At 44.3% G+C, this 18,202-nt stretch overlaps 1 protein-coding gene and 1 long non-coding RNA gene across 6 annotated transcripts in view; one reads left to right on the forward strand and one right to left on the reverse strand.

Annotated features, from left to right (window-relative positions):
* LOC138962744 (intersectin-1-like) overlaps window positions 1–18,202 on the forward strand; it is a 107,271-nt gene that overhangs the window by 20,268 nt on the left and 68,801 nt on the right. For all 5 annotated transcript variants that reach the window (XR_011454590.1, XM_070334689.1, XM_070334688.1 and 2 more), the window contains 5 exons: window positions 1,485–1,639; window positions 2,173–2,311; window positions 14,643–14,789; window positions 15,545–15,606; window positions 17,468–17,550. Coding sequence is in view for 4 of the 5 variants with exons in the window: in XM_070334689.1 (XP_070190790.1) it covers window positions 1,485–1,639; window positions 2,173–2,311; window positions 14,643–14,789; window positions 15,545–15,606; window positions 17,468–17,550 (586 nt within the window). In the remaining variant the exon portion in view is untranslated. The remainder of the gene's footprint in view (window positions 1–1,484; window positions 1,640–2,172; window positions 2,312–14,642; window positions 14,790–15,544; window positions 15,607–17,467; window positions 17,551–18,202) is intronic.
* LOC138962748 (uncharacterized) lies at window positions 2,561–4,906 on the reverse strand. Its single transcript, XR_011454592.1, has 2 exons — window positions 3,193–4,906; window positions 2,561–2,878 (listed from the first exon to the last, which is right to left on the reverse strand). It is a non-coding gene; the product is annotated as an uncharacterized lncRNA (long non-coding RNA).

An 18,202-nucleotide genomic window follows, 5' to 3' on the forward strand; every position in this document is an offset into this window, starting at 1 on the left:
AGTGGAACCCGCCTTTTAAGACTCCCTAATTTAAGTCTCCCTCCCTTTTAAAACCCTGTTTGTTCTGTTCATTATGTCTGTAAATAGTCTCCTGTCCGCCCAGCCGACCTTCCCCTTGACCCTGCTTGTGACCTCGATGTTTGATGCCCCCGCAAGGGGCACGGTAAGCACCCAAAACCTCAAAGAGATAACTGGCGGAAACCTTCCTATTGTAGTCTTCTGTCCGCCCAGCCGACCTTACCCTTGACCCTGCTTGTGACCTCGATGTTTGATGCCCCCGCAAGGGGCACGGTACTCTCTAAGCTCCCAAAACCTCAGAGATAACTGGCGGAAACCTTCCTATTTATCCCCATTTTAAGGCTCCCTCTTTTTTTAGACCTGATTTTCTCAGATTTTGGGAGTCTTGAAAGAGGGGTTCCACTGTAAAAATAAGTGACTGCAACATGGCCAACGTGTATATTACCTTGAGCCTTTTTTTTCTCTCACTGTTATTGCCTATATCTAGGTTTTGCTAACCTCAAGGCCCCATGAGCCTAAAGCCAAATTACCATGTGAAACCTTGTCAAAGCAGCACCGCCCTGATATGGCCCTTTGTGGTCGGCTGGGTGTTAAGCAAACAAACAAACATGTGAAACCTGGTGGAATTATATTGGCATGTCAAACTTATGTGAAACTACTCTTTTTAGGTCACAAAGTTGTCTGTGTGTCCTCAGGCACGAGTAAGTTAACAAATTACTGTGACCTTTTAGAGTTTCTTGTTCCCCTACACCCCCTGCGGGTTAGGGGGAGTCCCATATTGGTTGGGACGAGAAAGAATTTACCCGATGCTCCCCAGCATGTCGTAAGAGGCGACTAACGGATTCTGTTTCTCCTTTTACCCTTGTTAAGTGTTTCTTGTATAGAATATAGTCAATTTTTGTAAAGATTTTAGTCAAGCAGTATGTAAGAAATGTTGTCCTTTGTACTGGAAACTTGCATTCTCCCAGTAAGGTCATATATTGTACTACGTTGCAAGCCCCTGGAGCAAATTTTTGATTAGTGCTTTTGTGAACAAGAAACAATTGACAAGTGGCTCTAGCCCATCTCCCCCCTTTCCCCGTCGCGACATAACCTTCGTGGTTAAAAACGACGTTAAACACCAAATAAAGAAAGAAAGAAAGAATTGTTTCCCTACAAACCCTTTCTACTCGTCTTGACCCTACAATATTTGTTGTTGCTCTTCAAAACAAAACAAAAAAGATTAAAAAAAAGCAGATACTTGATTTGCAGACTTCAAAAAGGAAGATAATCTTCTGCAACATCTAGGGGACACATTTGGCAGAACTTGTGCCAAATGTGTCCCCTAGATGTCGCAGGAGGTTAGCCTGAGTTATTCCTTTCAAATCCTCTGATTCTAACTGTTACGATTTGATTGTTATTTCAAGATCTTATTAACTGTACTATTTTGAGATCCTTGATATAACTGATGCCAACTGTGTGTACAGGTATGGGATGTACCTAGTGAACCGGGCATGGAGGAGTGGTTCAAGGGAGAAGCCAACGGTTCAGTGGGCTGGTTCCCTCAGGCCTATGCAGAACCCGTGCCTGAACCGCAACCCTCTGCATTTACTAGTCAAAAAGAAACTTCCGATGTCTTTGGGTAAGTCATCCTTTATAGGTTGCAAGTTTCTGGTTAGAAGAGTTTGTCCTCCATATCTATGATAAGTCTGTGCTTAGGTGAGCCAGTTTTTGTTATACCTGAACTTTTGTTGTTGTTGATTTTTTGATGAGTCTGCGTCTGTGAATATGTCAGTTATTCTGTATATGCTTAATAGTTTTGCTGATTAGCTGGTGTTTTTTTAGTTCCAGTCTGAGAGGTAGGTAATTGTTTATTATAATATTAAAGTATAGTGAGCAGCGACAGGATGGCACTATCTTTTTTTGTTTCTTCTCCAGCCCTGAAAGTGGCGAGTAGTTTACTCGCCATGGCAACCAAAAACATGTAACTGGCAAGTAGAAATGTTCATCTACTCGCCTTCAAGTTGCTGAAACAAATTGTTGGTTTGGTTAGTAAAGTTTGCTCTCGGGCTACTAAATTTTCAGAATCACTTGCCAAAGGCTAGTGCACCATTTTTTAGACTTTCAGGGCTGTTCACCGATGGATTTCTAACCTCTCTACTGTTTGGTTCTCAGGAGTGCATTCCAGCCGGTGAAGCAGACCTCTAGTCACGCATCCCCGGTGCCACCACCGTCTGTTAGCGTTAACACCAGTGCTGTCAAACCTGCAGGGCCGCCCGTGGCGGAGTCTTCCTTCCAGCCCACACCTGGCGAGGTCAGAGCTCAGACTTTTTATTATTACGCCTATTGCCCTTTTGGTTGTTGATAGTGCATGTGTGTATGAATGTAAACATCACCAATGGCTGTAATGCTATATTGCGTCATAAATTCTTGTTTTTTTCGTTCTTCTTCTTTGTCAGGAATGAATTATCTACAATACCGACTGTCAGTCAGAAGGCTACTATTTCATTTATACGCATTCGTTATTCTCCTCCGATTCATTCCAACAATAAAAGAAAATACGTGGAGCTCAATATGTTTATATAGCTCACTGGTAAAGCATGTACATATATCAAACGTTCAGGATTCACACACACATATACACAATACGCCCAGGGTTCTAGATGAGTAAATTAATGTGTTACCCCATCACCAGAACAGCGTAGTGTAGTTCATCTCTGTTTCTCCATCACCCAGCCGACGCGGCGACTCCTGGCGTGGTCCGTAAAGTCCGGTTAGTAGATCACGTCGCTCTGCTTCGTGCATCTTCATCTCTTCATGCGTCTGCTTGAATGGTCAAACAAGCTCTCGCGAATTCCGTCTTCTGTCTCTGGGAAGACTCCTGTGAAAGTAATTCTTGAGTCAGTATTTCCATAGGCATAACACACACACCAATTCACTCATCATTCACCCTGGGCTGTAATTACACTCTACATTCAACCACACGCACACGAATTCTTAAATAACTACTGTCAATACTAATATCAATTCCCCATCCATGTCAGTTATTTATCCACACAGACAACTATTCAGAATATCCAGATTAAGAACTAGTACAATGAACACTTAAGTTAACATAGCAGCGAATATTAAGAATGCCTATCCATAAACATACAAGTGTTCCTTAGCGAAAACATATCATGAAAAATAGTTTACCTGAGCACGCGAGCAAAGAATCTTCCCCGACTTGCCTCTTACATGTTCAATGGGCAAGTGAAGCTAACAGCTTAGGTGACTGGCGACAAGTCTAACAGCTCACCTTACAAAAAATGGACATTCAGGTTTTTCACCTGTTGCACGTGAGTGCGTGGAGACTCGGCTCTACAGGTAACAGTACAGGCCCCATAATCATGGTCCAACAGGCATGCGAATCAATAATAATGTTTTTCGCGATACGAGTCTACTTCTGTCAATTAATGCATACTAATAACAGCATCATTTCATCATTAATTAAGTACTCATATTACATACATGTTCATACATAAAACCCATAAATGTCATATCTGACAATGCCCCCCACTTCAAGTAGAAAGCTGCATAAAAGATTTCTCATTTCTTAACTCGATAACACCATACAAATGTTATCATCCATGATAATACATTGCATTTAACACAATAAGTCCCACTCAAAGTGTCAACGTCACTACTTGTATTTACAGTACCTATACAAACAGATCTGACTTCCAGGGCCATTTTTCTTCTTGTTCAAAGAGTTTGATCACAGACAAAATCTTCTTGACCTTCCCGTCCTCCGGTTTGAGATATCCTCGACCGACAACAAGACCGACAAGACGTGATCCGAACACGCATCTGCCTTCTGATCAGAGTCAGACATCAACGTTGAGAATTCCTGGTCATCAGGAACTGGACCAGTTCTTAACTCTCTTCCCACAGCAACAGCTGCTGTCAAAACTCGTCTCTCATTCTTCTTCAGCATGTTGACGTGAAACACCTTGTGTTTGCCGTTGAGATCAATGCGGTAGTCAACAGGGCTAACCACCTCAATCACTTTGAATGGACCTTTCCAGCACATGAGAAGCTTGTTGCTGTCAGCAGTTAAGAGTACAAGAACTTCATCCCCAGGTACAAAAGTACGAAGTTTGGCCTTCCTGTCATGGTTATGTTTGTGAATACGAGCAGCATCACGAACATTCGATTGTGCTAGAGCACACGTATCAGCGATTCTGTTCTTCAAATCGAAGACATACTGATATAGAGGTTTGGCTTCATCTCCATCAGTCCTCCCTGTCCATGAGTCCGCTAAGATAGACATTGGGCCTCTTGGAGCGCGCCCAAAGAGAAGCTCATAGGGAGAAAACCCTGTACTGACATTTGGAAGTTCACGATACGCAAACAGAAGTGCAGGAACGTATCTGTCCCAGTCAGTTGGGCGCTCCTGGACAACCTTCTGCAACATGCTCTTCAGAGTTCCGTTGAATCGTTCGACTAACCCATTTGCTTGAGCATGGTAAGGAGAAGTGTGGATCGACTTGATTGCCAAAAGTCTGTATATCTCCATCATGAGATCAGAAACAAACTGCGTTCCACAGTCAGAGACAATGACCTGAGGACAGCCCATCCTCGAAAAAACTGAAAACAGTGCTTCAGCAACAGAAACAGTATCAATCTGCTTCAATGGAATTGCTTCGGGGAAACGAGTCGCTGTATCCACTATCGTCAGAATGTACCGGAATCCAGTCGAAGATACAGGTTTAAAAGGACCGACCAAGTCAATACAGATCTTCTTGAAAGGAACGTCGATAAGCGGCATCTTCTGAAGAGGGGCAGCGGGAACGCGACCCTTTGAAGACGTTTTTTGACACACATCGCACGTTCTACAATACTTGCCTACGTCACGCCTGACGCCTGGCCAAAAGAATTGGGTCAAGATCCTCTTAAACGTTCTTCTGGTACCGAAGTGACCCGACATGAGAGCGTCATGGGCGGTATGGAGAACTTGTTCTCTCAAAGAAGTAGGGACAACAACTTGAAAGACGATCTCAGTCTTCTCACAAAACGCTCTGTGAAGTAACCCATCTTTCATGATGAAGTAAGGTTTGCTCTGATCTGTAACCTGCGATTCCTTCTGAACTTGCTCGAAGCACTTCTTAAGTGATTCATCTTTGGTTTGCATATCAGCTAACTTCTCAGGAGTTACATCAGTAAAAACACAAGGTACCGATTTTAACGGTCTCACTGAACCTTTGGCTTTCTCCGTTTGTAGCCTGGTAGTCACTAGTCCGACAGCGTCGGGAACAATAGAGCCCACACATCCCCCAGATACTGAAACAACACCTGGTAGGTTCCCAAGAATAAGATCTGCCACAGGATCGTCAATGACACAACACGTCAGAACACCTGCAAAATAAGGCGAGTCCACAACCACTTCAGCCAAGGGAAATGTCTCTATGTGTCCCCCAAAAGACCGACAACGCTGCTCCTGCCCTGTGAACTGATCATCACGAACTAAAGCCCGTTTCACACCAGCAGTAGTGCATCCTGTGTCCCGCAAGATTGTACCTGAAAAACCATTGATGGTTCCTATTTCCAGATGTAGGCCAGGTTGTGCCTCTGAAACAAGAACGTTTTCGCTAACAGCGGAGCTAAATGTTTCAGCAAAGTTTTTAGACGAAGCACACTGGTTCGCCCAATGACCTTGACCCCCACAGATCCTACAGACATCACTCTGTTTAATGGTCCCTCTACGTGCACCCCTGCGTTGTCCTCGAAACTCACCTCTACCTGTACCCGAAGAACCTCGGACTCCTCGATAACCTCGAGAACCACTGCCCCCGTTGTTAAACCCTGTTGAATCTGCAACTCCAACTCCAGCTGAAAATATAGAAACATCTGATTTCCGTGCTAAGGTTTTGTTGGGATGAGCTTCACGGTAAAGTTCAGCTGCTTCACATAATGCAGATACGTCACCCAGCTGACGTTCCCTCAAGAACACGGCCAAATCTTTTGTACAACTCTGAAGTATCTGTTCACGCAGAAACAAGTCCTGTAAACCTTCGGCAGTGTTGGAAACACCAGACAACTCAGTCCATCGGTTGAGCAAATGACGACAGCGCGTTAAAAACGCTAAAAATGACTCTCCCATCTCGGGACGAACAGCTCTGAAACGCTCTCTGAAACCTTCCTCTGTGCATTGGAACTTACGAAGAAGATAAGACTTCAATACATCCCACGAAAGGGTTTGTTCTCCTGAAATTGAATGATAAAGCGACAAGGCACTACCCTTCAATAAAGCAGCCAAGTAGACAGGCCATTTACCCTAATCCCAGCCGCATGCCGAAGCGTGTGTTTCAAACCGAAACAAAAATGCATCAATGTCGTCTTTGTTTTCATCGAACATAGGCAATTTTGGATGAAAAGGTCCAGAACTGTTTGACTGACTAACTTTACCGTCTGATCTCTCCTTTTTCACCCTTTCCGTTTCGAGATCTAACTCGCTTTGCCTAGTCTGCTCTTTTTCTTTTTCAACTTCTAGTTTCTCTTTTTCGACCTCTAGTCTGGCAAGCTCCTTTTCTGTCTCTCGCTTTTCATGCTCTTTTTCGACTTCTAGTTTGGCAAGCTCCTTCTCTTTTTCTGTATCTCGCTTTTCTTTCCGTTCATCTCTAGCAATGTTTTGCTGTTCACGGACAAAACCGGTTAAGTCTTTGTCTTTAAGACCTAGCTCTTTCCCACGAGACATCCACAAATCCCAATCGTCACTCATGGTGATAATATATATACAAAATCACAACACTGTAAAAGTTACTTTATGAAAACACTTCACTACTGTAACAACATTCTTCACAAAATGCGTGCCTACAGATATGCTCACACACGTTGTCAAGCAAACATACAATGAAAAAATCTTCAAAAAGTCTGCGTTAACAGTCTACAATCTGTTAAAGACACATACACTGGAGAAAACGGGGTCACCAATTGTCAGGAATGAATTATCTACAATACCGACTGTCAGTCAGAAGGCTACTATTTCATTTATACGCATTCGTTATTCTCCTCCGATTCATTCCAACAATAAAAGAAAATACGTGGAGCTCAATATGTTTATATAGCTCACTGGTAAAGCATGTACATATATCAAACGTTCAGGATTCACACACACATATACACAATACGCCCAGGGTTCTAGATGAGTAAATTAATGTGTTACCCCATCACCAGAACAGCGTAGTGTAGTTCATCTCTGTTTCTCCATCACCCAGCCGACGCGGCGACTCCTGGCGTGGTCCGTAAAGTCCGGTTAGTAGATCACGTCGCTCTGCTTCGTGCATCTTCATCTCTTCATGCGTCTGCTTGAATGGTCAAACAAGCTCTCGCGAATTCCGTCTTCTGTCTCTGGGAAGACTCCTGTGAAAGTAATTCTTGAGTCAGTATTTCCATAGGCATAACACACACACCAATTCACTCATCATTCACCCTGGGCTGTAATTACACTCTACATTCAACCACACGCACACGAATTCTTAAATAACTACTGTCAATACTAATATCAATTAAATTACATATCTTACCCAACTCACATATAGCAATTAACTCTAGTTCAGTGCTGGTAACGCTGTACGCATCCCCTTGGTAACAAGGGAAGCCCCTCTAAAAAAAGAGTGACCAATACCCATAAGGCCATATTAATACATACTTCCGACTTCCGTATGCGCGCGCATACGCCGCCATATGCATCATTCCATACTCAGCGGGCAGTGGGACTGGTCGTGTTTTTGTACGCTCTGGCTGTGTTCAGCCATCTGTCACTTCGTCTACGGACTTGGTCACTTACCTCTTGGTATCTTCTTGCTTGTCTTATCGTCTCTTCATGTTGAGGTGAGATCTTTCTGTTTTTTGCTTGTGTTTGTGGGCGTTTTTGACCTTAAATTGAACTTGTGAAATTTTCTTGTTTACAAAATTTTTCGTGAGTTGTTTTTGGTCATGGCGGTTAACGCCAAGAAGCGGCAGTTGTCTATACGAGTAACTGCTGGTTCTCCGCCGACAAAGTAAACAGCTGGGAAAGCATAGGCTTCCGGACAGGCTTGTGTTTCGGTTCATGTACTGTCTTTGCAAAAAATACCGATGTTTTGGTCGTCATGCCTCCTACTCCGTTTTTGACGGCTAAACCTTTAGACAAGGTTTCTCCTGTGGATAAGCCCGCTTAGGCTTCCTTGGTTTATGTGTTTCCCGGTCGTGCGTCTGCGGACGTGGCGACATTGTTGCTCTCTTTAAGTTCACAGGTTTCTTCCTTGGCGGGGGATATCGCTTCCACGCGGGCGGAGATGCGTTCGCTGCCGGTGTGACGGGGGTTTCGTCTCTTGCCAACGTTCGCCTGCGCCGTCTGCTACTGTGTCTCAGGCTGATGTTCATGCGGAATGGGATGATGGGACCACGCCTTCGCTTGTGGCCTGTGTTCCGGTTCCCGGTGGTTCACACCAGTTTAAAGGTATGTTTTCTACCCAAGTACCCGGGTTCTCCGGGGAAAGGGTAGAGCGTCTCCAAGAGAAAGTAACTCCGGGCTCTGGCTTTGTGGGTGAAAGTTCCGAAGCTGAGGCTGGCTCTGACTGCATTGGCAGCAGGTCGGTGGCGGTTAGGAACCTTGGAGAGCGAACGGAAGATTTGCGCAACCAACCGCTTCTTTAGATTGTGGTACGGGTGTGCGTCTTTCGCTTCCGCCCGGGGGGCAGGAAGAGAACAGTATAGCTGGCTCTTTGTTTGACTATGGGAGTCAAGCAGGGGGTCAGCTTCCGGAGGGCACGGGAGTGCCAGTCGGCTGTTCAGAAGACGGTGCTTCCGCAGGGGTGGTTGCACTGAATTCAAATTGCCGTTTAGGCTGTCAAGTGCAGTGGCACTGGGGGCTTAAGCGGCTTCAAGGTACATTAGGATCTTCTGGTGCATGTTTAGGCATCCGGTTGGTTCTGATATTTGCCAATCCGTGGCCGATTTTGCTAACGCTTTTGCGGCTGTGGCTTCCGGTTTCAGGATGGTTTGGCCTTCTGCCGTTAACACTGGGGTGTTGGTAGTTGGCGCTCATCAGTCTTCGGCTTTCGGTTCCGTTGTTGCGGTTCCTCTGCTGTTACTCAGGCTAAATGCACTTCCTTTTCCAGGCTTTCAGCTGGTATGAGGCAGGTGGATGGAATATCCTTTCGGAGTTCCGGCTTTTGGGTAATTTGTTCCGAACCTTTCCCTTTTGGCAAGTGTTGCTTTTTCGGGATTGGTTCCGGCTCTCATCCTTTTGTAGATGGTTAGAATACCACTGTACAGGATGATGAGGATTTGGAAGACTAAGCTTCTGGGGCAGATGGAGACGCCTCTTTGTTGTCTTTCAGCGAAGCTGCCATCTTTGTTTACATGGATGGCAGAGGTTACTACGCGCTTTTTCCCTGTAGGGTTAGCGGTAGCATTGTCATCTGCCTTTTCTCCTCCATCTTTTTTGGCGTGTCTTGCTCCTTCTTAGGATCAATTTGCGAACTCAATCGATGCTTTTCCCCCATCTCTGCCTTTGTTGGCATCTCAGGGGGAAGCTCATACTTCAGCTTTGCCGCGTTTTGCGCATTTTCAGCTGACCTGAGCCTTTTAAGGGAATCTTAGAACGTTATGTTCTTGGATTCTCTGTTGGGGTCGTTTGGGCTTGTGAAATTTGTTTTTTCACAATTGAGGCTCCTTTGTTACCACTTCCTTTGTGGGCAACGCTCGGCTTAGCTCCTGCGGTGGCGGGGCTTTAGCTTGCGTCATCTGCTCAAGCAGCGCGTCACGCGCTGATCGCTATCCGTAGGCTTCGGTTTACTCCAAGCTTAAGAACGTAGTTTATTCGTTTGCTTTTTCTACGGAACCGCCACCGGGTTCCCCGGAATTGGCGAACATCCGTCTGGATGTTAATAGCAAGGAGTGACTGTCTCTCTGTCAGAACAAGGATCTCCTGGCTATGTTTCATTATGGCCGCACTCCTTTACATTTACCGCTTTTTAACAAATCTCGTTTCTGCGCTCTCTCGTGCGCGGTTACGTCCTATCTGGATATTTTTGTGTTCCGTCAGGACGCGGATACGAAGGATGTAGCTTTGCTTTTAGCCTGGGTGTAGGTCTCTTTCAAAAAGGTTTGTTCTTTTGGCGAGACTTTAATCTCTTCTTTTCTTGAAGGTTCCTCTTTGTGGGTTCGCTTCTATGCACAGGGATTCTTCTCTTTCTTTGAAGCTCACTGCAGAAGGAAAGCGCACGGCAGGCCTTGGCTTTTTATTGTTTTCAAATAAAGGCTTCAGGCTCGCCGTTCTCGACTTTATCTTTTGTCTCCTTACCCTCGCGTTCGTGGCAGGGTTCTGTGTCTAATATCCACCTTTCTTCCCCCTGAGGCAAGTTAGCGGTGGGTGTTGGTAGGCACACAAGAGCACGCTTTCTTTCACACTTGTGGCAGTTATGTCAACTGGAAGTTAGTTCTCGGCATCACTCTTCTTTCGCCGTTGTGTTTAACACAGCGGCTGGGGGGGATTAGGTTTCCCTCTTTGTGGGGGGAGACAAGGGTGCCTCCCTTTTGGTTCTCTCTCATGGTTCGTTTGGTATTTCAGAGCTTCAGGGTTCTGATCTTTTTTCTAAGTCATACGTTTGTTGAGCCGTTTTTGGATCTATTGGAGATTGGCAAGCGGCCCTTGATAGAAGTCCTTTACTCCAGGTGTAACTGGGAGTGCAGGGCTGGAACACATTTGATGTCTAAGGCTTCTCAGCTTTGATAGGACCCTTTGTGGTCTGTTGGGCGTTAAGCAATAGAACAAAGGGTTGGAACATGTGTTGTTTCAAGCAGACAACTCCACAGGGGGCTTTTCTCATCAAGAAAAGGGGGTCTCTCACTCCCTATCGCTTCCTCACGGAACATGAGAGGTTTTGGTGGTTTTAACATCACGAGATCTTTTTAGCAGCGAAGTACTCTCTAAGTCTGTCGGCCAAATGGCCACTTGGAGCAGACTCTCTTTGACCACGTGTTTTTGTTCCTTCGGGGGAATGGGAGAAATTTCTAATAATGAGTTTTTGCCTTTTGGTACTATCGCCTTTTGCTTATCTTCGTCGCCCGACTGCCGGGCATGGAGATTTTTACTCTTGTTTTACTTTGAGCGGCCTGCCGGTCGCACAGTTTGGGCCCGTTCTTTTTGGGTTGCCAGACCTCGTTAGGCTGGCGAGAGGGCTCCGGTTTTGCTCACACTCGTTTCTCACGGGTGTCTACTGTAGGATTTTTTTTTTGAGTGGCTCGGGCTCTTCTGCCCGTCAACTCTGGACTGGTACTTGTCTTGTTGTCTGGCTTGGAACAGATGGCTTACGTTTTAACGGATAGAACTCCTCTTCTCTCGGTACAATGTAGGTGGCGAGCCACCTATTTTGGCTTTCCGTTCTTTTTCTCCCACGTCTTTGTTTAAGACATTATGTGATATCAGTTTTACTGAGACAGCTCGGGCTAATTTTTCTCTTGGTGGCTTTATAACCAGCAAGTTTAAGAGGGCCTACTTTAGGCTTGCTGAAAGCTGATCTTCAGTCCTTTCTTGGACTTTGCTCCTAGTTTTAGGGTTTTTGTGATTGGATTCTTTGACTCTTTTACTTAACTAGCCTTGCTGATCAACACGGAAATCGGCCATGCTTACTCGGGTAGCTTCTGTGAGAAGTGGGAGTAAGTGTTTTTCTGCTAATTTTGCTATTGACAGATTCTCGGAGAAAGACTGATCTATGGCACTTAGGTTTCTTTTGGGTTTTCTGGCATATTAGCGGAATCTGGGGTTACCAACTTTGATTCACCGTTCAAATCTTAATCACTATTTTGGCTCCCCTAGAGCCATATTTTTAGCCTTTTGGTCTGTTCGAGTTTTGAAGATTTTTTCTGACTTGCACGGATTGCTTGAGATCATTAAATCTAAGGGCTCTTGTTCTTATCTTTCTGCTTCGTCGCCCTTTAACCTTGAACGGTTATATACGACGTTAAACACTGATTAATTTATATAAAGGAAGACAGAATGTCTTTCAACTTTGGTAGGGGTAATGACTGGTTGAGGTCAACCTTGCCTAGATGGACTGCCACAGTGTTCAGGTATGCCTTCAAGTGGTGGCTGTAGACAGGGGGGGGGGGGGCAGTCAGTCAGTCCTCCCCCTTCGAACAGCACGGACTCTATATTCCTTTCTTGAGCATTTTTATGGCTCTTGGAGATTCTGATGTACAATTTTGTACGGTTTTAGCCCTCCACGGTTTTCCGTTAAGGACTCTGCACACTAGATCGGAATCTCAGGAACTTCTTTTTATCTCACTCGTTATGAAGCGCTTTAAAGACATCTCGAGAGTAGTGTTAGCCAATTGGGTCTCCACCATAGTTAGACAAGTTTATGTATGGTGGCAGAGTCAGGCAGGGGATGTCAGGGCAGTTTTGCCCTTTACTACAGCTAGGCCTCACGGGGCAAGAGATTGGGCTTCTACTCTAGCTGTTCTTCGATTTGGTCTCCTGGCAGAACTGTGTTCTTGAGTCGGCTTGCTGGCTTTATGGAAAGGTTTTTCTTTGGCGTTTATCTCAGAGATGCCTATGCATTGAGATAGGATGTGTTTCTGGGTTACCTGCTCTGTTAGCGGCAGGACAGATTCTCAATTCCTGATTGGGTTAAGTGCCCTCCACCTATAGTAGCAATCTGCTATATGTGAGTTGGGTAAGATATGTAATTTAATTAAAAATTTTAGTAATAAATTTTCATTTGATTAATATACTTACCCAACTCACATCGTTTATTCCCTCCCGCCTCCCCGCTGTGGGGGGTGGATTTCTAAAAAAGGGGAGTGAGTTGGGCTTCGTTTGGAATGATGCATATGGCGGCGTATGCGCGCGCATACGGAAGTCGGAAGTATGTATTAATATGGCCTTATGGGTATTGGTCACTCTTTTTTTAGAGGGGCTTCCCTTGTTACCAAGGGGATGCGTACAGCGTTACCAGCACTGAACTAGAGTTAATTGCTATATGTGAGTTGGGTAAGTATATTAATCAAATGAAAATTTATTACTAAAATTTTTAATTCCCCATCCATGTCAGTTATTTATCCACACAGACAACTATTCAGAATATCCAGATTAAGAACTAGTACAATGAACACTTAAGTTAACATAGCAGCGAATATTAAGAATGCCTATCCATAAACATACAAGTGTTCCTTAGCGAAAACATATCATGAAAAATAGTTTACCTGAGCACGCGAGCAAAGAATCTTCCCCGACTTGCCTCTTACATGTTCAATGGGCAAGTGAAGCTAACAGCTTAGGTGACTGGCGACAAGTCTAACAGCTCACCTTACAAAAAATGGACATTCAGGTTTTTCACCTGTTGCACGTGAGTGCGTGGAGACTCGGCTCTACAGGTAACAGTACAGGCCCCATAATCATGGTCCAACAGGCATGCGAATCAATAATAATGTTTTTCGCGATACGAGTCTACTTCTGTCAATTAATGCATACTAATAACAGCATCATTTCATCATTAATTAAGTACTCATATTACATACATGTTCATACATAAAACCCATAAATGTCATATCTGACATTCTTCTTCTTGACGTTGAGTTAAAACTATGCAAGGATGGGCATATTAAAGGCTTTTCTTTCGGGGTGGGGGGTGGGGGGGGGGGGGGGGGGTTGTATGTTGGAGAAAAGGGTTAATGTACAGCTTCCAGCTATTTCTGATATTGTTGAAAGTTTCGCAGACGTTTTATATGCACTGTCCACAACGTCATTTGAGAGCAGTTTTCTAGTAAACGTGACCCTAAGAAATCAAAGGGACATTCACTGTTCTGTGATTGAGACACACCTGCAATGTGGCATCGGAAAACTCTCCATAATTGTGATAACGAATAAGGTGATTGTGAATAGTTGAGCTAGCTAGACTCTTCGATACAGCCTAACATCCCTTTTAAGACCCTTATTTAAGACTCACTTCCTTTTTGAGTCACTTGAGAAAAAGTGACTCTATGTAATCGGTCAGTGTTAGTCTGTCCGGCCGGCCGGCCGTCCGGCCGGCCGGCCGGCCGTCCGTAGACACCACCTTAACGTTGGACTTTTCTCGGAAACTATCAAAGCGATCGGGCTCATATTTTGTTTAGTCGTGACCTCCAATGACCTCTACACTTTAACGATGGTTTCGTTGACCTTTGACCTTTTTCAAGGTCACAGGTCAGCGTCAAAGGAAAAATTAGACATTTTATATCTTTGACAAAGTTCATCGGATGTGATTGAAACTTTGTAGGATTATTCTTTACATCAAAGTATTTACATCTGTAGCCTTTTACGAACGTTATCAGAAAAACAAGGGAGATAACTAGCCTTTTCTGTTCGGCAACACACAACTTAACGTTGGGCTTTTCTCGGAAACTATAAAAGTGACCGGGCTCAAATTTTATGTGAACGTGACTCATTGTGTTGTGAATAGCAATTTCTTCCTGTCCATCTGATGCCTCATATAATATTCAGAACTGCGAAAGTGACTCGATCGAGCGTTTGCTCTTCTTGTTAAATAAGTAATTGGGTGTTTCAGCCCATGAACGCAGAAGAAGAAAAAGTATATCTGACTCTAACCTCAGCTGACCAGCAGTTACTGTGTGTTCAGGCCCACCAAGCCCCTGAGGGCCTGCAAGCCCAGGCACTGTACCAGTGGAAGGCTCGGCAAGACAACCACCTGTCCTTCAACAAGGATGACGTCATCACCGTCAGGGAACAGGAGGACATGTGGTGGCACGGCGACCTGGCAGGAAAAGTAAGAGCTGATGGAATAGACTTTTTTTCTACCTCGTTAGTTCACCCGGGAGATCGGAAAAATCTCCACCCTTGCTTGACCCACTAGGCGCAGTAGGGATTGGAACTCTCAACCTTCCACGTGGGAGGCCGGCGTCTTGTTCACTAGGTCACTGCGCCCATCATGAAACCACACCAAAGGAATAGACATGGGTGTTACTCTTCCGGCTTTTGCCGGATTTCCGGTTTTTGAAAAAATCTGAAGCCGGAAATTCCGGTTTTCCGGGTTTTCAAAATTTTTTTTAAAAAAAGCTTTGTTTCGCTAAGTTGAAATAACAAGCAGCGGTTCCGATCCGACTTTTGACACCGGTTTGCGTGCTTTCTCGGTTCGCTCCCTTGGATTTGCCGCCATCTTGCTTATTATGATTTGGTTTCGTCGGTGTCCAGAAACTTTCTTTCAAACTTGAGCATTTTGGACCCCTGCCTTTCAGGTTTTTTGATTTTTCCCAGTAACACCCATGAATAGACGAATTCTGAAAATAGCTCTGTTGGGTTTGTATGGGATGTGAAAGAGTGAATACCCTTGCTTTTCCTCTTGACAAATAACTTCACACGTGCTCCTATCCACGTGTTTCGGACACATCCCTCGCTGTTCGAGTAAAAAGTCGAAATGAAAATGCATAAGTCAGTCATCAAGTTACTCTCACTTAATATGGATGTAAATGTTTCATGTCCTGCAGGTTTGGTTTTAATTGTGTTATCTTTGTTTTCTTTCAGGATGGCTGGTTCCCAAAAGCATATGTGAAATTATTAGACCAGGAGAAATCTTCACTGGGCAGGTAGGTGTATGCACAAAGTTGACTCTTTCAGGTTAGAGATAAAGTGGATCCCCCCTTTTACGACCTTCAGAAATCAGAGAAAGTTAGGTCTTAAAAGGCAGGGAGTCTTAGAATGGAGGTAAATTTACAGAGGCTATGAACAAAGAGACAGAGAAAACAGGGTCTTAAAAAGGAGGGAGTCTTAAAATGGAGGTAAATTTACAGAGGCTATGAACAAAAAGTCTGAGAAAACAGGGTCTTAAAAAGGAGGGAGTCTTAAAATGGAGGTAAATTTACAGAGGCTATGAACAAAAAGTCAGAGAAAACAGGGTCTTAAAAAGGAGGGAGTCTTAAAATGGAGGTAAATTTACAGAGGCTATGAACAGAAAGTCTGGGAAAACAGGGTCTTAAAAGGGAGGGGGTCTTAAAAGGGGGGTTCCACTGTAATGATCTTCTGAATATTGTTTCTGGTCATTGGGCTCTTCATGCTCACACTGTGATTCACACATGAGCACAAAATGAACAGCGTGTTGTGTTAAATATTGCAGTCGGACAAAGATAGTGCACAGAACATTTGCTGTGGAGTCGGTGTTCTGAATTTGTTATTGTTGTTGTTGAACTGAAGGGTCAGAAAAAGTTCTCGGGTCGGGAGGAAAAACAAGGTTGGTCGGGGAATCAGAAACAGATGGCGCTAGTATTTTTTCAAACCGGTACGCAAACTTTATTGTAATTCAATCAAGTTTGCGTTTTAATGAAACAGATCCTGTGATTGGTCAGAATGCCCCAACTCATTAAAAATTACCGGTCATTAATTGTCGATAACCACTCGCTAAAAAATCCATTAACAACCTGCTGGCGAGGCGCATTGATACAGCCTCAACTAGTCTTGGTTAGCTTTGAGGGTCATTTTACAAGTAGGAAATATGAAGGCCAACGAAATACCGAGACCATAAGGTATGCGAAGTGATGACGTCGAATACGTGACGTAAGTTGATGCATGAATTCTTCCTGACTACGTCAGTCAATTCCAAAGATCGCTTTTGTGATGAAAAGAATTTGTTTTAGAGTTTACTGTCCAGAAACCCGTCATAAAAGAAGGGAAAATGTGTGTGAAAGAAAACAAAACAGGAGCAGAGTGATACGATAGGAATACAGAGACATATTTCTTGGGACTTGACCCTTGCAGGTAGGTGGACTGAAAGTAGTGTGTGAATAGAACAGAACCAATTCTGTCTGTTTACAACTGCATGAAAGCAGGAAAGAGATCGTCGTCAGATTGAATTACAATAACATTAACATGCTTCCATTTGAAACTTCGAGGTCTTCATCGTGGATTGACGCCCTCCCAAAGTCTAATTGAAGCCCTCCGTCGCTTCGCTCCGTCGGGCTTCAATTAGCTTTTGTCGGGCGTCAATCCCCGATGAAGACCTCGAAGTTTCAAATGGAAGCATGTTAATGTGTAAATGATGCAAACAGTCGAGAAAAAAACGGTAGGCTATTCATTAGAACTAGAAAGAGTCCAACTCACTGAGTACTGGTTTTGTTGTTATACCAGCGAAAAAAACACGGTAGTTCAAAAATCATCCGTTAGGTCATACCGGCAGCCATTTTTGTTTCGGTATTTTCTCATTTCAAACCTGTTAACACTAATACTGAGAAACATTGAAATTTTTTTACTTGGCCTTGTCTGTGTGGCTGTTTCAATCTATCAATGCATGTATATTACAGTAGAATTTTTATTTTATTTATTTTACTGCATGTCTTTCAGATCTGTGGTCTATTCCAGCTGTTCAATTTGCAGGCAGAGGAAGTTCATGTTTATTATTACGTATATGAAGCACAGACCTTGGTCATGATTGTTTATGTTTCCGATTGGTTTCAGCTCGCAAACGTCTAGTCCAATGGGAACGTTGGAAAAGAGCGGCAGTGCCAGAGCGTCTCCTACACCAGAGAGAAGGGACGGAGGTAAGTGTGCGCACAAGCCTGTGTAAGTAACTGGGTACGTGTCTACGTTTGTGCATAGACCATTTATCCTGGACCGCCAACTAGCTCTCTCTCCGCTCTTTCTCTCTATTATGAGGTAGCGGCCTCTCGCATTTAGGAACCTACGCTTACAAGCCTTTCAGAAATCAGGGGGACGTCATATCCGGTGTCGATTGTAAACATGGACGAAGTTGCCGAGGTAAGTTCTGAAAATGCTAAAATAAACTCAGCAAAAGTGAATATGGAACATGTTTTTCGATGAGTTTTGTTAAAGTTTAGTTTGGAGTTTTGGAAAATCCAGTTCATTGTCACCTCCCATTGTCACAAATAACTGGAGCGTGCTTTCTTTTCACTGTCTTCGAATCGCTGGCCTTTCAAACCGGATGCGACGCGCCGCTGAAAGTCGAGAGTCGTAACCTCGAAGGGTCACGTGACGAGTTGGCGGTCCAGGCTATTTGGTCTATGGTTTGTGGGAGAAAGAAGGAGAGAATGAGTGTGTGTGTACAGTGGAACCCCCTTTTTTAAACCCTCCAATCTAGGGCGGGGATGTAGCTCAGTCGGTAGCGCGCTGGATTTGTATCCAGTTGGCCGCTGTCAGCGTGAGTTCGTCCCCACGTTCGGCGAGAGATTTATT

The sequence above is a fragment of the Littorina saxatilis genome, linkage group LG3 (genome assembly GCF_037325665.1).
Source record: "Littorina saxatilis isolate snail1 linkage group LG3, US_GU_Lsax_2.0, whole genome shotgun sequence".
Classification (NCBI taxonomy): Eukaryota; Metazoa; Mollusca; class Gastropoda; order Littorinimorpha; family Littorinidae; genus Littorina; species Littorina saxatilis.